The 22810-nt window shown below is 43.2% G+C and overlaps 1 protein-coding gene across 1 annotated transcript; it reads right to left on the bottom strand.

The window, feature by feature from the left end:
- Positions 1 to 510: 510 nt before the first annotated feature.
- nup210 (nucleoporin 210) lies at positions 511 to 18769 on the bottom strand. Its single transcript, XM_011602570.2, is given in 41 exon segments — positions 511 to 1447; positions 1539 to 1613; positions 1695 to 1814; positions 1938 to 2142; positions 2488 to 2738; positions 3700 to 3846; positions 4459 to 4573; positions 5208 to 5344; positions 5512 to 5732; positions 6819 to 6994; positions 7192 to 7366; positions 7478 to 7569; positions 7857 to 8015; positions 8254 to 8385; positions 8539 to 8619; positions 8699 to 8878; positions 9302 to 9364; positions 9456 to 9591; positions 9889 to 10016; positions 10255 to 10383; positions 10474 to 10575; positions 10867 to 10971; positions 11231 to 11337; positions 11569 to 11761; positions 11829 to 12002; positions 12102 to 12257; positions 12259 to 12321; positions 12602 to 12747; positions 13308 to 13506; positions 13768 to 13923; positions 14087 to 14224; positions 14307 to 14447; positions 14813 to 14919; positions 14998 to 15066; positions 15250 to 15408; positions 15933 to 16065; positions 16437 to 16587; positions 16763 to 16859; positions 17424 to 17555; positions 17801 to 17937; positions 18133 to 18769. Coding segments are annotated over 41 exon segments (5646 nt in total). The 5' UTR covers positions 18288 to 18769; the 3' UTR covers positions 511 to 1343.
- Between the last annotated feature and the right edge of the window lie 4041 nt (positions 18770 to 22810).

Raw genomic sequence — 22810 nt, 5'->3', positions numbered from 1 at the left:
GTGACCAGGTCTCGTCTCGGCTGTACACAGCAGCGTGGCAGGCAGATGGGGAGATGTTTGATTAGCGGCTGCAGACCTTTACGCATCCTCCGGGAGTCAGAGACGACAGCCTAATCCCCTCGGTTTCCTCTACACAACAGCAGCTCGCTGGTGTTGGAACGTGGGGTCATTTACGTGTTTTATCCCACTATTTATAAAGGTTGTGGCCTTTACTGACAAACTGAGCAGATAAATAATATAAAAGAGGATTAGCGGAGGGAGCAGGTGTCAACAAACACAGAAAACAGAGAACAAGAGCAGTTAAATGAATCTGCACTGATGCAGGAAATTAATTCTTGGGGATGTTTTTGAAGATTGGAGGTCGAGTGCGCGCCAGAGACTAAATCAGCACTGGAAATGAAATAAGTCCTCAATTCAGACAGACTGCAGAGGTAATTACAGAGGAAATTGCTGCGATTTTTTTAAAAGGACCGATTGATTTGGTTAAATAACCAAGAAAAGCCAACGCCGTCAGAATTAGGTTCTTTAATTGGCAAAGGCAAGCATATAAACACACAAACTTACAGACTTGTGTCTTTAACGGGCAAAATTAAATCAACAGAGAGAATACTGGAGTCATCTGATAGTCCCACTGCAAAACTAGATAACATAAATAGGTTTCCTTTTCACACTCCTGAAAATTAAAAAAAAAACCATCTGGATTAAAAGGAAAACACACATTTAGTCTCCTACAGTGATGTCTTCTTGAAATGAGAATAGGTCACATTTGATTGCCACTGAAGCGACATCGGGATTTAAAACTGAGTGGTGGTTCATATTCCTTAACGATTTCACAGGACAGAAGGACGGAGGTGAACTTGTTCCGGCTCAAAATTGACTCAGTGTATTTGAATAATGGGAAACGCTCCCCAGTTTATGCACCGCATCTTCACAGGACAAATAAGCTGCAGCCCAAACACAGTCTTTATCGCTCATAAAGTTTGATTTACCCAATAATGGTCCTGAGTTATGGAAATTCACATGTTATATATGATAAGTAGCACAAATAAAGGATAAACACATAAATCAACAACACAGTGAAGAGCAGAAATGAGATTTGGGGCTTTAAAGCACTTTGGAAGATGCCAGTCAATAAAGGGGGGCTTTTTTGAATTTATAAAATCAATCTACACACCCACCCTCACATATACACTCTTGTACGCATGCAGTTTTTCAGCAGCCTGAAGTTCTGAACATCTGCACCAACATGTAAAGAAAACAAAGACAATACATTCACACGGATGGACTGAGGCACATTTTTACATGCATCAAACGCACATGGTGGTGATGGTTAACAGGCATCATCAGGATCTGTAGTCGGGAGAGTACAGACGCAGCGTGGGGCTGCTCTTTGGGTCTGTCAGAGGCATTCTGTGGTGGAAGGAATTCCTGTCTGGAGAGTCAAAATCTGAGGGAAAAACACAAACGGGGATGAAGAAACAAGAATGAGATGAGCTGTATACAAGCTTTATTTAAATTACAGCCAACAGTGACAGTACTTGACGTCATTTTCGGCGTCCTCGTGGTGAAAGCAGGGTAACTTTGTTCTTTTGGGCTGAACACATTGTGGAGGACTGCAGGGGAGAGAACAGAAAGGGAACAGCCATTTTAACCAACAGCAGCTACGGCAATGACGGCAAATTACTGTGACCCACCGATGATGATGATGGCTGTGCTGGCCAGAAGAGCGAACAGGGTGAAGAACATCATCTGATAGCTGTTTATGAAGCTGTACAGGGAGTGGCCGCCCTCCATACCAACGACAGGCACAGCGGCTGCTGACAGAAAGCGGTGAAAGAGACACAAAAGGCAGTCAAAGCCCTGAAGGAGGACCCTCCTCTGGTGTCAATGGAAGACAGAAATACTGGTGAACGTCACCTCACAGAAGGGACACCTACCTTGAGCAGCGGCGCTGGGGTCAGTAACGTGGATCAATGTGACTGGGATAACAAGGGTCTGGCCATATGAAGGGCTGTTTATGGAAACAGAGGCAGTGAGTGCCGCCTGGGGGTCCACGGCACTGACGGTGTACTTGCAGAAACTGGGGAAGCCTCGGTGTACCTCCTTCTCCACAATGGCAACGTTGGAAGACGTAGACACCACCTGAAGACGAGGAAACACATTATAACACCCGCAAAGACAAACAAGTGTTTTTCTTTTGTAAAATCATTAACAGAACTGAGTTTTTTCTCTGCGTCCTCATTTCTACATTAACAGGCGGAGAAGCAGCACGGCTCCATTTCACCACTTCAGGTTTATACAGATGTCAACTCTGCACTGTTGCACATCTCAGAATCCTGAGAGAACATCTGCGTTCACTTTAAAATCCTTGTTGCCAACTGATCCGTTCTGCCTGCAGTACCCTTTGCAGCCCTCCGTTCCCCTTTCCTTCCCCTACAATTTTACTTAAAGTTAACATAAAGCTTGTCAACACGTGTCCTGACCAACCTCGAGGTTGGACAGAGCCACATCTGGGCCATAGATGGTGAGTTCGGCTAAAGGATGCAGGCTTGAGAGCAGCAGCTCGGTCTGGTCGGAGTATAGGCCTGGCTCTAAGGGCAGGACGGCGCCGACTTGCTCCCCAGAGGAGACAGTGTCCTCCAGGACTGCCTTCACCAGCAGGTTGGTCATGGACATGCTGAGCACCCGGGTTTGTTGGTCAGTCATCGGCTGCAAAGTGATAGAACAGGTGTAGAGGCCTGTGGGAAGGTCAAAGAGAAATCAATGAGTTTAGAAGAAGAAACGACGATAGCTGTCAGAGTGTGGGGTCCTCAGGTCCTTGATGTAAGCTCATAGTGGTGCATTAATCATTAAAGGTAAAACACTGTCAGCTACAGCACTAAAACTGGTGCGTAACAACCACAATAACTCTCTGTATATAGATGTTCTTCAAGAAACCTTGAGTCGTGGCGTTCATGGGGAAATTGTTTGACCATGACAACGCACCCAAACTTTCCTCCCAAGTAAAATCCACCATCTCTTCCTGAAAACGCCCATGTGGGATGGTGCATCGACAACGGTGCCGTGTGATAAGGAGCTTGACAGGTTGACCGCCAGACCAATTTGTTCCCAAACTCCGCCACAAAATCAGTCCACAGAGGTCTAATTTTCCTGTGCGCAGGACTCCATGGATCAACAGCCAAGATCCAGATATAAGACATGCAGAACCCCCAGAGGCCATGGCACTTGTAGATGGCCTTCTAATGCACAACTGGTCTTCAATGTAGTGTATTTTTCCTTTTTGCTTTATTTCAGTGGCACATCTCAATTCGAAGAGTCTCATTCCGGTGGTACAGACAAGAAGAATCGCCCCATATAAGCCAATAAACCTGGGCGAAGCCCCAAAAACAATTAGGATTGTATTTTTAAAGAAGAGAAAAACAATCACATAATCAATAATGTTGAAAATAACCCTTTGTATCATCCACCAAATTCACCCCAAGAGCAATGAAAGTATTGATTATATCCTGGCAAATCACATCTTCCCATCAGCCATGCAGTCAGTTAACTGTTTTATCACTTTTACTTTGGTACATGCTTCTCAATATATTCAAAGAGGCATGTAAATGTTATCCTTAAGTCTATGATTTAAATTAAAATGATCACTTCCTGTTCCTCCATGCAGCAACACATTCGCTTCCAACTAAAAAAGGTCCTCACCGATGCTGGTGTCAAAGCCGGTGTGTGTTTTGAAGACATCATTAGCAGCAAAGTCGATAGCATCACTCGTGAAGCTGAGGTGGCAGCTGAGAGAGGTTTCTGGGTGCAGCTGAGAAATGGCTTCAGTCTGGGCAGGAGAGCAGGTTCCTGCAAAACAAAAGAACATTAGCATTAATCTGTCCACTTTCATCCAGGCAGTTACAAATTAAAGTTCACCGCATGGAAGCTTCTGCCTCAGAGTTAAATAAGAAGATTGATGCCAGGTTTCTATCTTTGAAATGAGGCCGGAGACAACAAAGACAAAATACACAATGAAAAATAAATCCCCATCTATCACTAATAATCAGTTTATATATGTTTCTAACAAAAAGCCAGGCCTATCAACAAACAAATACATTTGAGACCGGTGCCTCTCAAAATGGTGCCGCTCTTCTGAAGTACGTCATTTTTCATTTTGGGTTGGTATTTTTTGAGAACAGGCTGAAAAAATTGAGAATAAAGACCCTGCTGAGAGAAGGGGAGCCTGGCGCTCCATCAGAGCGCAGACATCTAAATGACCGGTGGATCGGTCTGATTAATGAGTGTTTTAGTGCACGAGATTTAGTCTTGGGGGTTGAAAGGAGGCCGAAACAGGAGGGTTAATGACAACAGACTGGAGAGGCTCGACGCAAACGCTGCACAAATTGTCAACTTTATGCTTCACATGCGCTGCAAGAGCTGATGCAGTTATACTGGGATCAGAGGGAGCCTGGTCAGTACCAATCAGATTGGTTCCTCTCTCTCTGGTGGTGAGCAGGACCTTGGTTTCTTTGCCATTCCTCACTGGTGTTGGCTGAGCCATCGCTGTCGCCCTTGGAGCTGCTTCTACAACCACCTACAGCGAAATATAAATATAAAAAGTCAAGCCTTGCCTATGATGGTTATAAATAATTACATCTTCATTTGCAATCAATCACACTCTCAGCACACTAAGCAGATTAAAATACACTGGGTAATGTAATAACTGTTCTCTTTTACCTCTGCTGGTGTTTTCTTTCACGCTGTTTTTTAAAAAAATATTTAGCACCTTGTTGTTGAAGATAAAATACCTCTGACCGAATCTCATTAATTCTCGTTTGGCTCATTTTCATATTTTCATATAAACCTGTTGGTTTGGCTCCCTGCTACACTGCAAAGCTGATTAATACTTTCCTCACTCCATCATGTCTTAGGCTCAAAAGCAGCCGTGCAGATGCACAAGGTTGTGTGTTGATGAAAAAGTGGAGCTATCCTCTCTGTGTTGCAGTCTCAGCCTCATTATGATGAATTACCCTCAGGATTGATAGAGTATCGCACTGAAGAGAAGATCCAAATCTCCGGAGAAGTAAAAAGACCAACGTTGGCATAATCATACCCCTCAGATTCTGGTTCTTGTAGCTCATTCATCACAGCCAGAGATTCATTATTGAACGCACCGGGGTTTCTCAGAGTCTGGCAGTGAATCGTTGGAAATAAGCTTGGAGTTGTACCTCTGTGTACGTTTTCAAAATTCCGGGTATCTCGTAGTAGAGAGTAACCGTCCCAGAGTCTCTGGCTACTGCTGCGCCACTTTTGGGGTCCACCTGCAGGACACCCGGAGCTGAGGAGCGCCAAGACCCGAATCCACCTGCAGGGAGGGTAAATTGGTTCCTACAAATGTACTGGTTTCATATAAACTTCAAAGCTCTTAATCTATCTTCATCAACATGGTGGCAGCTACAAGAGTACACGTTTCCCCCCCCTTTCTCTGACTATAAATAGGTGTACCCTAAAACCATGTATGGGATGTCTCACCATCTGGGTTGGTTAACTGCACACTGAAACAGACCACGTCCCCGACCACCAGGCTCTGGGCCTCCTGTGGATGGATAGCACGCTCCACAGGTATTGGAACATAGTCCAAAACGCCGACATTTCCACTCTCTTGCACAGCGAGAAGAGTCAGCCCCACGTTGATGGTCCTCACGGTCAGCGTGTCGTTACCGGGTCCGACCCCGACCTGCACCAGATCATCTCTGCACAGAGCAGCAGCACAGACAGAATCATCCCATGTTGAGTCAATTATTACAGTAATTATTATTGACTAGCTTGTATTGAGAGTTGTTTAAAGCCCTTCAATGTTCTCCTGCTCCTAATTTGTTCCACCACTTCATCTTAAACACTCAAATATCCCAATTGTGATAAGACACAAGTGAATCTAGTCACAGGTTATCCCCCAACACCATCAAACTTTAATTTTGATACTTCTACCCAAAACATTCCATCAGCGTCTGCAGGAAAAAAAGCAAATCGATTTACAAGGCAGAAAGATGTAGGAGTCTCTCACTGGAAAGGCAGCAGTGCTCTTCTTTGACTGATTCATTTAGTTCACTCAAGGGGAAAAAGCTCAATCTGAAAAGGGCTTGATTGAACGGTCTTTAAATGAACGTTGTGAGCATCATGTGATAGGTGCTTCTAAACTCTGCCGTCACCTGGGTTACCCCGCGGCACTTTCCAAGCACCAACTCTGACAGAGGACAATGCCACTGTGTTCAACTTAATAACTAATAATTGTCAAACTATCACAATCACAGAGGAAGAAAGCAAACAAAAATTATATTTTATAAACCTATTCAAATATGAAGCTTAAAAAAAGATTAAAGAAGACTAGCTGAGACTCATAACTTAATATCTAGTCATTTTATTGAAGGGTCATGTTCCGTATCCTACTGGCTTTGTCTCATACCCACACTGCAGTTAAGGTGAGAAATAATTTCATCAGTTACTCGAGTCGCTTGCCTGAATTCATTCATTTGCAATTGCAAAAAAGTGTTTGCCGAGCTATTTCGGGGGTTGATGTAACGTGTCTGACGGAGGAGAAAAACGGGGAGACGTTAGATCATGTGGGCTGTGTGAGTTTGCACAAAAGAGAGGCCTTGCTAACGATCTATACAGAGATGTTTATAGCTTACAAACCCTGGATAATGGCTGTGAAACCAGGGAGTGTCGAGCGGAACCTTCCTCCCCTCCCAGTCAAGGGGAATATTTACACACTCGCTTTATGAGTTATGTTAGAAAGTCCACAGAATGCCATAAACAACAGGAAGAGGGTGGTGACAGACCTGTTTGTGGAAAATGTTAGGTGGGAGTTGGAACTGTGCAGAATCTCTCCAGTGCTGGCATGAAAATGGACTGTGAAGGTGAGAGCCAAGCCCAGAGGAAAGGCTTTCAGGCTCTCTCTGGTGTGTGTGTAGAGAACAGGACTGGCACTGAAGCGAACATAAGACACCGGCAACACCTGAGGAGAACAGGAAAAAGAACAAAGAAGTTAACCACTTCAAAACAGAAAGGTGAAGGAAGGTTTCTAAACTCAACATCTTCCTCAGTGAGTGACTGGAGTTTAAAAACCTCTGAAATTTGAAACGGGTGAAAATGTTTAAGCATACCACTACAGCCTATTGTCAACCCTCAACAAACAACAGTTCTTCAGCTGACCTTCACAGCGAGGACAAGAGTCTGATTGACACCAAAGGTCTCTTGCGAGGTGACCAGCAGAGAGGAAATGCCAGTAAGAGAGGCAGAAGAGAGCAATCCCTTATCATCCACTTGAGCGATAACAATCTGCTCAGGGCATTCCAGCATCCGGTAAGAGACTGCTCCAACACCATCTCTAGCAAATGCGGGGACATAATTAGTTTTGTCAGACTTGATTCACGACATTTGCCGTCACCCATACATTATCATAATGGACAAAAACACAAGACATTTATCTATAACTTACCTGTTTGTTTGAAGTTTGAGGGCTGAGTTTGGAGCCATCAGTATCTCCTCAGCATTGATTTCAGGATTAAGCATGTACAGCTTGTCGTAGACCTTGATGAAAGGAAAAACTGCAATTATTAAGAGTTTCTGAATCATCCTTTGATGCTTCCGCACTAGTGAAGAGTCAGTTTTATGTAGTTTGAGGCTTGGAGAAACTAATCTGTAGTCTAATCACTTCACAAGTCATCAACCCCAAATATTTCAATGTTCAGCAGCTTTACAGCGCTGCTGTCTTATGATAGTCTTATCATTTATGAGAAAGCAGCAGGGGATTCTGATTAGCATGTAAAAGGGGCTGTGCTTATGCACTGAAAATATCTTTATAGTGTTCCTTTTACCTGGATCTGGATTTCATCTGAGAGTTCTTGTTGATTCCCCATTAGCTGTCCAGCTTTATGGTCAGTGACTCTGAGCACTACTTTGAGCCCAGTTCGCCCTCTTGTCCTCGCAGTCACACTCATTCCAAAATTATGCTCTGACTGGAGCTCCACATTAGCCTGAGGGTGACAAGCCCCATCAAAGAATGACAAAATAGCAGTGGTAAATCAAATAAAAAAAACAACAGAGGGTGTGGGGAAAAGAATGAGGCAGAATTTAAACAGAGGCTTAGCCAGTGCATGTTTTTTTAAGATGTAATGGAAGGAGGAGACATTCAAAAGACAGATGAAAGTGTTAAAAGAGCAGCTGTACGCCAAAATTTTGGGGGCCAGTTAAGTCACAGATGCATACCGATACCTCAGTATGTCTTGGCTGAACATCCAGAATGTCTCTTTTGGTGGTGGACCAGTGGAAGGTCAGATGTGGGACAGTGTTACCGAAGGAAAAGGGGGTCTGATTAGTGGTCAGACCCATTACATAGACAGGCATCTATGGAAAAAGATGTGAAAACAAATTAGATTGTCCATGAATAACACTGATCACTGACTCCCCCCATCAGTTAACTGCAGCACATAATTCAGTTCTGAGCATTAGGATGGCACAATAGTCCTAATGGGTAATTTGATGATACCAAAATAATACCTGCGTTCCAGTCTTCATCCGTGTGATGGGTGCTCTGATTCGAATGGCCACCAGTTGCACAACCTCCACCTCAACCTGATCCTGAGTATAGATGAACATTTTATCTAAAATTAGCTAAGAAAGGCCCACCTCAACCCTCACAATCTGGAGTTGCACTTACCTGGGACACAACAACGAGCTTCCCAGTTTCAGCATCAACAGCCTGGACAAGTCCGGTCACCGTGACATTGCCAACACTAACACCGGTAACGTGGCCCATGCCACTGACGGAAGCAGCTTTGGCATTGGAAATAGAGAACAGGATATTGGACTGAGGCTGAGGACCGCCCTCAGATGTGATCTATGAATGACAGAAGGAATGAAAAAGATGAGGGAGAAAAGGAAAAAGAAACAGAATGGAGAGAAGAAAAACAGATATCAGTATTACACTGCATCCTACCAGTCAGTAAAACACCTGGTAATAATTTGCTCAATGGTATTATAGCTCGAATGTTAAACTAATCCAAATTATATAACGTCAATCAGCGTACATACATAATGAAGATAATGAAGAACTGGCTTCTTGGGGAGATGGTAAAAGCTTTTTAACAAGGGAGTTGAAGCAAACGAGAGTGCGCTTGAAGTTCAAACCAAGAGCAATTAAGCAAATATCGTCTTGCAGAGGAGACATGGCAGAGGGCTCATTTGGAAGACCACAAAAATTCATCTGCCCAGATAAGCAGCAACCAGCTGTTTGGAAATGAGTCTTTAGCATCAAACAAACCTGCATCATCGCTCCAATCAACAGGGTCATTTTCCTGGGGATGAGCTTGAAGGGCGGAAATACCTGGAAGCCAAAAATAAAAAGATTAACAAGCGCAGAACATGCAGGGGTGAAAATATGGATGGATTTTACCAGACACTCATCAGAATAATACCTCGATTGGCTGAGGTACGGAATTCACTTTTCTGCCATCTTTGTCCACAACAACGGCTGACACACTCGTCTGACCAATGAAAACTCCTTTTACCAGATAAACAGCGGTATCGTGTTCTGTAGACTCCGCTAATGGTCTGTAAATGGAGTGAAAATGTACGTTAATTCTGCACATACGGAGAAACAAGCTGCCTTATTAGCACCCCCTCCTGTTTGCTAACTGACACTACAAATCAATATGCGACGTCACATTACAATGCACAATATGGTCCCACATGTAAATCAATTCAAAAGCATAATCTGTTCTAGGGTGACTCGAACCCTGTCTAGTGAAAAGTTTCAGTTGTGTGCAAATACAACTACATTTCCTAACATAATACTGCGGCAGGCGAGAGTGTCGTGGTCACTATGGAAGGTAGTAACTCATTACTTACACCAGAGAGAGTATAGCAGAAGCTGCCTTGAGTTTGAGATTCATGTATTCAAAATAGCTGGCTGGGAAAGGTTTCTTATTTGAGTCCAACACCCTGACGTAAGCCCTCACAGATTTTCCGATCTCCACCTGTAAGATGAATGACACGGATCACTGGTGAAGTAATCCTCTTGGTTCACAGGCAGGACAAACACACGGCCTGTCACGAAAACGAGGAAGGAAAGTGTTCAAAGGGTAACAACCATATGCACTGCTGAGGAATTACTGAGGCATCTCAGGAATGTGAGGTCCTGATAACAGGGATCATCTCGGTGATGCAGTGTCTAGACCCACCAAGGTGAAGGATTACGGGGGGATGAAATCTGACCTTGTCGACCACTCGAATAGAAACCTCCAGGATGTTGGAAACGTGGACCATGGCTGTGGCAGGTGCTTGAAATGCCAGACAAAGGTCATGAACCATCACCTTGACGTTCCCTGGGTGGGTAGGAGAAACCTTGGCGCACGAAAGATTCAACACTTGGGATTAGAACGGGCACTATGGATTTTAGTGGAAAATAACCAGTCTCATTTGAAGATGGCTTACTTGAACTGTACTTTGGGCTTCCTGGAACAACACATCAACTATCCCTTTAAAGCTGGTGTTGACAAAGAAATAACCAGAACCTTCTTGCAGGCCTAAGTTTGCCTGCAAAAAAATTGTAGAGTTATTAAATGACAATTCTTAATGAAAGAAACTCTAAAACTATCATGACCCAAATGCCTTACAGATAGCACTAACAGGGTGGGAGGTGAACTAAAACAGAGTTTAAAATCCTCTTACACACACTTCAGCAACCAGTATCTGACCCCAAATGCCCAAAACTATGCATACATGACTTCCCATACATGAGCTGGTGGGGCACGGTAAACTTATCCTTTTGAACAATGTGATGCAAAGTGTGCAGATTCACGGCAGTCTCGGTAAATCTGTCCTTACCTGCACGTCTGGGTGGTTGTATATGGTTAGAATGTTAGGAGAGATTTTCACATCTTCCACTAAAAGCAGCTCCAGAGTGGCTGAGACGGGAATCAGGGGGTCATACTGTCAACAGCAAAGGTTATTGTTATAAATGTGAATTATACATCATTGCATACTGGTTATGACTGATTAAGTTAAATGATGCTTCAGAAGGCAAGATTTTTAACGATTTGCCTATTTAATTGGACATTTAGTCATTCTGATTCTAAAAATAATCTCTCCTTAGTAACCACCAAGGAGCCAGATGAGAAACATAATTTGAATATTTTTATGAACCAACTGGGACATTCTGGCAAGTCTTAATGGTTGAATATTCACTCACTAGACTGGGAACCTTGGCAGCTGCAAGGTGGGAAACCTGGTAACCCAGAGCTGTCGCTGTGATGGCAGCAATGCCAGTCTGATGATGGACAAGAATCGTCTGATGACCTGTCAACATTGGGAACAAAAAAAGGAGCAATTTTACAAAAAAAAAAAAAAACCCACCTGTATAGACAAATTTCAACACACCCTTTAAAGAAATCATCTCCAGAAGAGCTATTTCAAATGCTTTGATTAAATTATCAGCCAAATACTTGCTAATGCTCATAAACATTCTTTAAAAAAATATACACAAAGAAAATCATCCTGTATGGTTAAAAGCAAGAGCGGGTGTATTACCATGAAGTTTCATTTGTTTGTTCCCATCCTTGAACAACAGAAGCTCCATGGGCATCGTAGGCTCAATACTCGCCACGGACGCCAGGCTCGACTCCCACAAGATGCTCAGAGAGCTGAAGTTGTCAAATTTCCTTCCTTGTTGATCAAATGCAGCCAATTCCAGGATGGGGTTACGGTAGTTTGACACCGGTACCTAAAGAGGTAATATAAGGAATTAAGGAGGTGTAGTCCTACTTTCACAGAGGTGAAGAAACACCTACCACTTGTTTGTTCTGCTGCAGTAGAGGGCAGGTGAGGTCCAGCTGTGGGTTGGTGTACACTGGGACCAAGGTGAGGCGTGATGGGGGGGCACAGACAAATTTGACCACCGCCAACTCCACAGCAGGAAAAGGATTCGTGACACTGGCCTCGTTTCCCACCATCACCTCCAGCACCTGGAGATGCCATTATACCAACACCACCGAATTAATTTTAAAAGCACAGTATTATTGCAGCTGAAATGAAAATGATTCTGAGATTTCTGCGGATCCCACCTGCTCTCCAAGCACTCTGCAGGTCGCTCTGACCCAGTGCTGGTTGAAGCTGTGAGATGAGGGGCTTGTGAGGGAAAGGCTCACGCTGGCCTCATCCTCAGCTTTAAGGTTGCAGAAGAACTTTGAGGGCTCCAGAACCCAGGGTCGGGGCCCCCCCCTCAAATAACATGTCTTTGGATGATCCCAGAGTCACCACAGCCACAGACACAGGGTCCACAGCCTGCCGAAATAACACAATATATGCAGCTGGGCGCTTTTAGAAATGAAAGAAATAAGCTAATTCATAGAATTTTGGTTAAAAATGTATGTCTTAGCAAAGAAAAACTGAATCTTCTGCTTTGAGGATTAGAATGAAGGCAGAACACAAAGTATATTATTAGACTGCTAAATAATGCAGATACTCTCTGAAATTCAGGCAGAAATTGTGCAACAACAAACTATCCAAGAGAGCAAGAGTTCACGATGACGACGACCCAAAAACGTCAAACCTCTGGACTCACTTTGAGAGGAAGATAGGCAGCGATGGTGATCTTGGCGCTGAGGTGAAGGTTGCCGTGGGTGTAACTGACGGTGAGCACGGTGTAGCCAGAGGCCAGGGCCTTGGCTTTGACACCGCTGCAGTGGTCCGGACCTGGAGCCAGCCTCTCTGGATCAGGACAAGCCAGAATCAGTGAAGACAACAAAACAAGCTACACATACCATTTAAAACTGAGGTGAACTCATTCGTCTCACAACTTAAACTGGAGACCACAGCAGTCCTGTCAGTTCTATAATAATACATGGAGGGGGGAGAGCATGGATCTTCCTAATGAGGGCAGCTTTAAATGGATAAATGTTGCTATGACTCAACATGGAAGATTTAAAATGCCGTGTTAGATTACTGTGCTCATACTGTGAAAGATGATTGGTTTTTTATTCTACATTTATGGGTCGGGGGCTGACTAGCGACAGTTTGGCATCTATTATTCAACTGAAAACAGTGAGAATATTTTTTTCTCGATGGTAAAACTGTTATTTTATTATACAGCCTGGGAGATGATAGTTGATAATTAACTTTTTTTTATCTTCGCGATGAAACGACATATTGGTACGACCCACAAACGATGGCTCCTGATTAAAATATTCTTCCAGGAACAGCTTTATAACGCCTTGATAAAAGGACAAGGAAGAGGCTTTTCAGTCACACGCGCATCACCCTTGACTCACCATCCAGTAGCTGGAAGACGCCCCGGTTCTCCTCCTCAAACTGCAGATCGAACTGCGAGCAGTCGCTTAGCATGGCCCGATTATTCTCCACTTCTTCCATCTGGCCAAAGATCCGGAGGGGCAAATCTAGGACCAAGCCAACCCTGGCTTCAACTGGGCAGGGAGCAAAGTCCATGGCCACAGGCTCGACAACAAACACCTTGAGGAAATACGGGATTTAATTATACAGTAAAACCATTAAAAAAGCCCAGGCACACTTAAAAATCACCTTTTCAAAACACACCTATTAACTTTTGCAAGAATAAATATTTATGAGTTGCCTCTGTGGCGTAAAAACATGACTTTCTTCATAATTAATGTGACACTTCTTTAATTAGGCCAGTAAATGGAGTCATTTTGTAATGGGAGTTGGTGTAATGAGTCATTTCTAAACAGCCATTAGAAACGTGGCAAACTCTACCTTCATCTGCCCGAAATGGAGCGGGTTTCGCAAATCATGGGCGTAAACCACGCTGACGCCGATGTCGCTGTTTGTTGTCATCACTCCTTTCACCGTCACCGTGGCGACGGCCGTGTTAGAAGACGACCAACTGAAATTTCCACTCCCCCCTGTTGCCTGCGACAGGTACCAAAGAACACATTCATGTGGGTGTTAGATGCACCGGGATGACCTCCCTCTGAGGTGGAGACGGCACAAGTGCAGCCTCAAAAAAGAAGATCTATGCTTGGAATAAAGATCTGAGTACAATGAATTTATATAAAAGGTTTTTAAAAATTACCTTTATTTTGTACTGATACGCTCCAATCTTGGGTTGCCATGGAAATGTGAGAATACTTGGGCTGAGGACTATAGGATTATAGATTTCAACATCCTGTTCATTGTGGACCGGGCTGGAAAGTGTGTGGATCTTTCCAGACTGAGAGGGAAGGAGGAGGAAACTGTCAACCTCTCCATTATAAAGCAAAGGACAGAGGTGGTGCCATATATTACACACTCACATCATCAACAACAGCACTTAAGGAAGCATCGATGAGAGTGAGGCCAGCCTTTAACGCCTTGACTCGGTGATATGATCCATTCTGAGAAGACTCCTGGAGCTCAAAGTACTCCGAAGGGAAACCAGTATCAATACGGACGTTCTGCAGGAAAAAAAATTCCATCATTTGTGGAAATAGTCAGTGATAAGTGCAACAATGAATGGCTCAAAATCACTTTTATCTGGTGTCTGTTAGCTGTGATTTCAGGCTGGAGCCGTCTATGGTTGAACTTGGAAAATCACATTTAAACTGTTGGAATGTCCTCCATTTATCAACACTAATAAAAGTCAAAGTTAAAGGGAGCAAATGGAATAAATTTGAGGAAAAAGAAAGAATGTTCTAGACCACTGAATATCTGCCTTTTTCCTTTAAGAAAAATAGACATTTAAATAATTAGCTACACAATTCGAACAGTGTAGAAGATATATATATATATATATTTTTTTTTTTTACTTAAGTGCACTTACATCAGAGAGGTAAATCTTCCTGCCAGATTTATCAAAAACTTCAATAGTGATATCATATAGTCTTCCCGTTTCCAGAACCCAGCTTTCTCCAGGATGAATTTTAAAAGCTGCAGTAATTACAGGGAAGGCAAAGTTAGATTACATCCGTCCTGATGTTTTTTTGAAGTAATGCGTGAGAAACTCACCCAAATATCCTGGTTCAACAACAAACAGGGTGCTGTTGGGTAATCGGGACACTCCTTGCATTCGAAGACCTACACAGATTCTACTAAGGAAAATAGGGACCGATTTGAAATGTCTCATTTATATTATCTCACATTAAAGAAATCCAAAGAACTCAATTTTGAGATGGAAACACCATTTTAAAATAATACACAAAATTGAACCAATAAAATAAAAAAAAGACACAGTGCCGGGATGATTTTCCAGAAGGATACTCTTGTGATCCAACACCACATTGATGTGTCCCAGCTGCACCGCTGTGACTGTGGAGGTGCTCTGGTCCAGACTGGCCACAGGAACGTCTGGGTTTTCATTTGGACCAGCCACACTGTTCTCAAGGTGCAGTTCATACTGATCACAAGGCATAGAGAGCTCTGAAAAAACAGGAAAGAAAAACAGTTGTGGCTTATTAATTTGTTTATTTACTTATTTAAATGGAGTGAATGAACATGCGACCGGCAGCATTAACATTGTAGCTGGACAGCATAGATAGAGGAAGAACTGAGTGGAGAGATAAGAGGTAAAAAAATAAAATAAGACAAAACAAGATTATCCTGCTGGCCATTCACGATGCGTTTGAGTACAAGACAAAAAAAAGAAGACAAAAAGACAAACACAGAAGGAACCATTCATTAGCGTGTACCCATTTGCACAGAAGGCATTCTAAACATGTGTTACCCAGGGAATAATTCTGGTGGCTAAATGTTTATTTCCACCTTTTGTCACCTTTTTTTCTCAGCAATAAACAACAGAGCTTATTTGTGTAATCATGCTTAATGCACAGATACTCTAAATTTAACATTTTAATTATTCAAACCCCCCCAGCTATGACACATATTAGCTTCTCTGGATTTACATATAGTGATAAAAAGCGTTTGACTCTACTAAAGTCTCAGACCTGTGATGGTTCCCTGTCTTATCTTCAGGACCCTGTAGCGGATGGAGGTTCCAGCCAGCAGGTAGACGTCATGAGCGGGACTCAGCATGACGTTCTCTAAAATCAGCAGCCTCACTTCTGCTGCTGCCACATCCTGGAACACAGGCAACGGTTACAGAACAACAGCTTCCTGCCTTTAAAAAAATAATAAAAATACTGGGGTCGCAAAGATCCAACGCGGATATTAAAAACAGACACAGTTCTAACTCAGCTGTTACCATTATCGTTACATCAGGAGAAAAAGGGGGTCATCGCAATTACGATGTCTTTCTCTATTCCTATGATGCATTTCAGGATATGAGATCAGACAGAGGCTCGGTTTGATCAGAACTTCAGCTCTTCTCATTTCTCTTATCAAAAATAGAACACAGAAACCTAAGGCTGTATATGACTGTGGGAATCAGAAAGAATATTTAAACTTAATGTAAAAAAGAAACAAAAAGGGATGTATGCATAAAAAGGCACCTTATACAACGGCTCTTGTATTTTGGCCTTCAGCCTGGCATGGCCCGTTTTCAGTCCTGACACCAAAATAATATCTCCCTCTTTCCCAACTCGCTCCATCTCGGAAATATACGCTGGTGGCGTGTACGTTGACTCGGAGAATTTCAGTACCCTTAAAAAGAGAAACAGAGGGAGGCACTCTATCAGTTTGCATTTGAGACCCATCGCATTTTGGCCCCATTGCATTTGATTTCAATAGCGATTCAATTCTCAGAGGACTTAAATAACATCAAAAACACTCCACATTTATTTAATGTCATCAGCTTTTATGGTCAATGGAGACCCACCGTAAGGAATTGTAGGAGTCAGAGATTCCATTCACATCTACATCTTTCACGATGGTCCAGTCAAACACCAGACCTGAAAGGGTGCTGAAGGTGTTTCCTGTAACAAAAAGGTGTGTAACCAGTGAAGTTATATACATACACACACACACACACAGACACACACTACAGGCGGTGACTTGTGAAATAAGTAGGTCATAAATGCAGAGCCTAAAACTCTACTTAAAGCCAAAAGGCATTAGATTATTCTATGTTTATGCTTTGTTCAGTGTCCTGCATCTAAGGAATTTACAATGCTGTTTAAACCAAAGCTAACAACAACAAAGAAGACAACACACCCAACAGTCCTCATCACAAAAGAAAATCAGACCGAGCTGCAGCTCATTAAGCTAAGTGTGTCTGTCCTAAATGGAACCAGTCGAACAGAACAAACAGCCTTCTTAGAGCGGCAGCCCGAAGGAAGTAAACCGGTTATTACCCTCAGTTATCACTGGGAGAGGAGTAAAGGAGACAAAGACAGCGATGATGTCTCACAGCATGATAATGGAGTAATTATACTATGCAGCATTGTTAATATTTCCAGTATTAATAACTCCACAATAATTTCCTAAAGCGTTCAACACCGCTGGAGGTCTATTAGAGAGAATCCCGCCATCTTCCTCACCTTCAGAATCCAGTGCATGAATTTTGAGTTCCAGCGGCGAGTCCTCGAGATGTAGCTCTCTGGTGGTCGACACAATCAGGATGTCACTGATGATGTCGACAATGGCATCGCAACGCAACACCTGTCCAGTGACTGCAAATGCAAGAAGCATGAGGTAAATACAGGAGGCAGACGCCCGCAGAGATCGTTCAAGTCCTCACAAATGCTCCTGCAGTATTGGTAAGGCATATTCATGGATTCATATTTGCATATCACACAGAATGGACAGCAGGAGGATGTGCGCGTGCCATCGCAAGGCTTTCACTTCTTTTAAATGCACGTCACGTCCAATATGACAGACAGCAATGACATGTGACCCACAGCGTGCAGGAATTTACCAATATCTTCTGCCAAAATGATACTGGTCAGTCTGGAAGGCTGTGTGGAGAGAGCCTGGAGAACAGCTTTACGGGAACAGCCCCTGCTCTCCTCGTCCACAGCCTGGATGCTTGCTACTTCTGGTCTGGTGGAAGACCTTAGGAACACAAGTAGTATAAGAGGCAATGCACGCCAAGTTTGATGACATTTTGCAAGTTAAATTTTGAGTAGACAGAAGAAAAATAATCAAACAAAGGAAATTGAAGTGGCTGTCCCCACCCCCACACTGGCATAAACTCATTACAGTGCACAGTACAGCCAAACCATGTGCCCCATGAAACATGACACTCACCATCTGTAGCAGCCTTCAGTGGTCTCCAATGTGAAGTTAATTTTCGTGCCTCTGGCCAGGGGCAACAACACTTTGGGAATATTTAATTTCGAGGAACCTTCGACTCCTAGGCAGCTTATTAATAGCAGCAACACTAATAACTTTGAAGCTGCCATTTCCGGTTCTTGAGCTTGCGGAGATTTACCGGGTTTCGAATGAATGAACGCTAACAAGTTGCTGGGACCAGCAGAACTTCCTTCATCGAGCTTTCTGCTTGTGCCGTAACGTTTCAACTGTGGCCCGGACGCGGACGTCTAAGCGAGCTAGCAAACATCGCTAATGAAGCCAGCAATTTCACGCCTCACACGCGCAGCCCTTCTGCCCATGTTTCACTTTAGAATCCCACATGACAACAGTTTCGGCGCCCCCTCCCCACACACACACGTTTTCAAATGTAACTTCTTAGCTTTAATTATACTAGTAGTTTTTGCCGAATCAAAACAAACTATACGCGCGGAACCGCGACTTTTATATGAAATTCAAGAGTGCATAAATACAGCGTATGATATAAATGTTTCGAACAAAATCCCGCCGTTAGCAATAACTGGACCTCCCTCGTGCATGCGGGAGTAGGAATACGTCATCAGCACGGGCGGACTAGCGGAAGTATGACGCGTTTTCTTAAAGACGCAGCAGGCGCATTTGTTTTCGCTCGTTCCAAATCTGTTAAATTAGTTTTCTGCTTGTATGGAAATAAAAACGCTCTTTTCCACACCGCGTTCCAGCTCAGATGCTGTGTTGAAAAATACTCGTTTAATCCCTGAGCTGTATGCCATGAGGGAGAGGTATTGGCTTTCACTGGCTTCCACAACAGTCGTGGTTAAAGTGGTGTTGGTTACCAATTACAATCCAGGTTACAAGTGTGTAATCTGATCCACCCCAGTCACTTCGTCTGCACATTAACACAAGGTCTGCCTGTGCATTTGACTTTCAAATATATAGATTACACTCAATGATTGTCGAGTCTCTGCACATGACACTATACATTCATTAAATATTGTGCACGTCACACGACGACGCTGATTACTGTTTCAATACTAAAAAATACAATTGTAGTGATATGTCAGAAGATTGTTTTGTACAATTCTGAATGTTTATGTGATGAGCCCTTAAATCTTAATTATACAAATTTTGCAAATGAACAACTGCGTACTTAATTATCCATTGTGAATTGAATTAAATTGTGTATAAACCAGTCTCAATAGCCAAGATGAAGCAAGCAATTATGAACTTGATGCAGTTTATCCTCTGCACTTTGTGGTTTACCCAAGAGTCTGACAGTGTTCTTCATGCACTTAAGAACACACAATGCATGACTTTTCACCCCTAGGTGTCACTGACAACTGCATAACATATATTATGGTACCTTATCCTGGGCATCAGTAGTCATCATCTATATGCCAAAAACTGTAAGTAAACTATATAAATGTTGTCTATCCCCATAAACAAATGGAAAATTCTGCAAACATGTAGTATTCCAATTTACCTTACGAGTGTTTGTGAATGAGGTCATTCTCTGGCATTAATAGCCCTGAGATGAAACCCAAATTGCTAACAGAAAGTTAATTATGCAGTCTCCCTTCCATCGGCTGCATTATTCCTGATCCATGATCTTATCCTCTTTGAAGTTATTACAGGCATTCGCCGTCTTTGTGCCACAAAGTTTGTGAGCACAGAAAAATGCGCAGCCTGATTAGCGACTGTTATTTTTGAACTGTTTCGCTTAATGCTGCTTCGTGCCAAAGGTGACATCTTTTTTTTAGTCAGAGTGCATTAGCCATGAAAGCCCATCAATGTCTGGTGCTCTGATCCAGTCAGCTTAATGGCAACCAGACAGCTGCAAGGTAACATGAAGAAGTGGCTTGTTCATGTTAGTCAAATAAAACTCTGTTTCAGTCTTCTTCTGCACAATAACTTCATTTGAGAGAGAAGCTGGAGAAGAACGGTATGACTTTTGTTTATTTTGACACTTTGTGTGGGCCTCAGCGCTGCATTTAGCTCCACCTCTGGACCGTAACCATGGACGCCGAATGTATAATTGATGTTGGGCTTCAGTGATGTAAGGTCTGAACGTCGATTTCTTTGTTTATGGCGTATCATACAGAAGCTCCTGTCTAGACAACATAGTGCTGATGCAGCGCGGCACCAGCTGGAACTCTGAAAGGGAAAATATTTCTAGCTTTGTTTTCACGGCCTTGGTGAGGCTGTCACGAGATTGAATCCATTCAAACCTGGCAGAGTCGGGGCTCACTCAGCAAACGCTCAGTATATCAAGTGAAATGACTTCTCAACTTTTGCTACATTCGTTTGACTGTCCATCCAAGTTCTGTCGAGTTAAATGGCATAACCTTTTAAAAAAACGCCGTGCATAATTTAATCTATTATTTCTTAAAGGGTAACCTCTCAGATTCTATTGCCTTATGCATAACGGACACATCAGGTTTGATGAAATATACACCAAACAATAACAAAAATCCCCACTCCCCATAAAAGATCTGCAACAACACCCACATCTTCTGCATAAGATACAATATTTTCCACAGTGACACAAACGGCTGCAGCTGCATTGCAATTCCATCTTGTGCATCCTGCTCATCTGGCATGCATCAGCAGTCACATCCTTCCTGGTGGGAACTTTTCTTGGCCACTGTGCTCAGCTTGGTCGGAACAACTGCATGTAGAGGTCCGTGGCGCTTGCTTAATATGCAGTCTAGGTGGTAATGTTGTTGTGTAGCGTTCAGCGGCTGATGTGATGTTTTAGCAGCCTCTTCTGTCTGCTCAGGGGTCCTCTAAGTGTGAGGCATGGTTGAAACTGCTGTAGGTAGGCATAATAAAATGTGGTACTGTGCCTGTGAAACCAGCCTGTGCCTCAGGGAGGTATCTTTTCAAGTCATGTAAAAAAAAAAATGGTGAGGCTGGCTCCAGCATCTGATAAGGCCATGGTGTCCAGAGAGGTCTTGACTTTCTCTTTTCCCAGTATTTTGTTGAATTACCAATTATAATGAAAACACAACTATTTTCTTAAATATCACACATTCCTTTGAGATGAAATGTTCATTTTCAGATTGGTTTGAATCAAGTAGGAGGCCAAGAGGCCGTGCTGTATGAGTATTAAATCCCTTAATCTTCAGTACATGTGTTGAATTCCCCTGCCATTTGGTCGGGGTGCAGGTTGGCTGGATACAGACGACTGGCTTTGCTTATGCAGCTCCCACAGTCGTGATCACGGACAATAGAGGTATAATCTTTTCAAAACGCTTCCATCTGCCGCGCATGTAACATATACAGATTATTATTCAAACTGACATCAAATACAACTCCTTAACCTCTTACAGACTGTGAACGTATTGCTGATGTATGTAAAATGCTGACTTGAAAGGGAAACAAACATTTTTTGGTTATAAAGCAGGGCCAAAAGCTGTTGTGGTGCGGGGTTGCAACCCCAAAGCAGGCATTTAACTACACCCTGGAAAGTCTTTACAAGATGCAGGTGGGCAGTCACTTTCACCACATTACATCTGAGCCTTAATTCCCCAGCAGAGCTCCCAAAAGCGGCACGGTTCCCAGTCTGCGTTGTTTCACTTTAAAGACTTCCTCTCTTCACTCCAAGACATGCAGCAGTGTGTGTTTACACAAAAGGGTGAGAAACTGTCAAGAAACTGACAAGACTCTTTAAAAGTTCATTAACTCATCAGCCTGGACTTTGTTGGTGAGATTTTTTTTTCATAATTCTGACACGATATTATGATGGTAGAATGTAGAAGCTGTTGTGAAATGAGTCATTAAATGAACTGAGAGAGAGGAATGAGGTGTACAATAAATCAACTGAGACCACCCCGTTTTCCCACTTTCAGTCCTTACAGTGTTGCAGTACTGAGGCTCCATCCACCTGTTTAAACAAAAGCAGAAGATGGGGACAATGCATCACAATGGACAGATAACATAAAATCCTGCTACAGCAGGGGGCCAAAGAGACAATGATGTCACCACCGCTGCACTCTGACTAACACCGCTGCTGCGTCACCATTCAAAGGGCCGCGAGACGAATTACTTCACTCTGTTAGGAGCACGAAAAAACAACTAACCTTAACTCAAATTAGGGGTTAAAAAAAAGTGCATGAGGCAGGGTTGCGGTCGGCGGGCCTGGGCGATTAATCGTGGCACAAGTTGCCATTCAAACATGCATGAATGAGAAATTACAACAGTGTGGGGTGCAATTACCTCCCCCAGACCAGTGTGTGTCAGATGACATTATCTTGCAGGCTGAGGGGCTATTCCTGGGCCATTTCCAGCACCAGAAGAAACAGTCCCTATCTGTGACCTGGTGAAGCTAAAAAAGCCTCAAATCTTCTACATACTCTACAAGAAAGCACAGTTATGATTTATGGTATTTTTTTCATGAAGAGGTTGTCAAAATTGGAAACTCAGAACAGAAAGCAGCTGGTGTTGAAATGGCACGAGGGATGATTTAGTTCTGACATGCACTGAACACAGGTGGTCATGGGTAATGCGCGTTATGTAATCTCTTCATGCGCCCAACATCTGTAAGCAGAAGAAAGGCTCCACAATTTGATAGTGGGTTTTTTTTTGTGTGGGTGGGGGTGTTTTAGGGCAGGGCTGCACAAGAGTGGTGACAACA

The sequence above is a fragment of the Takifugu rubripes genome, chromosome 3 (genome assembly GCF_901000725.2).
Source record: "Takifugu rubripes chromosome 3, fTakRub1.2, whole genome shotgun sequence".
NCBI lineage: Eukaryota > Metazoa > Chordata > Actinopteri > Tetraodontiformes > Tetraodontidae > Takifugu > Takifugu rubripes.
Note: the sequence above shows the minus strand (reverse complement) of the source record. Positions and strands in the feature narration are given on the sequence as shown.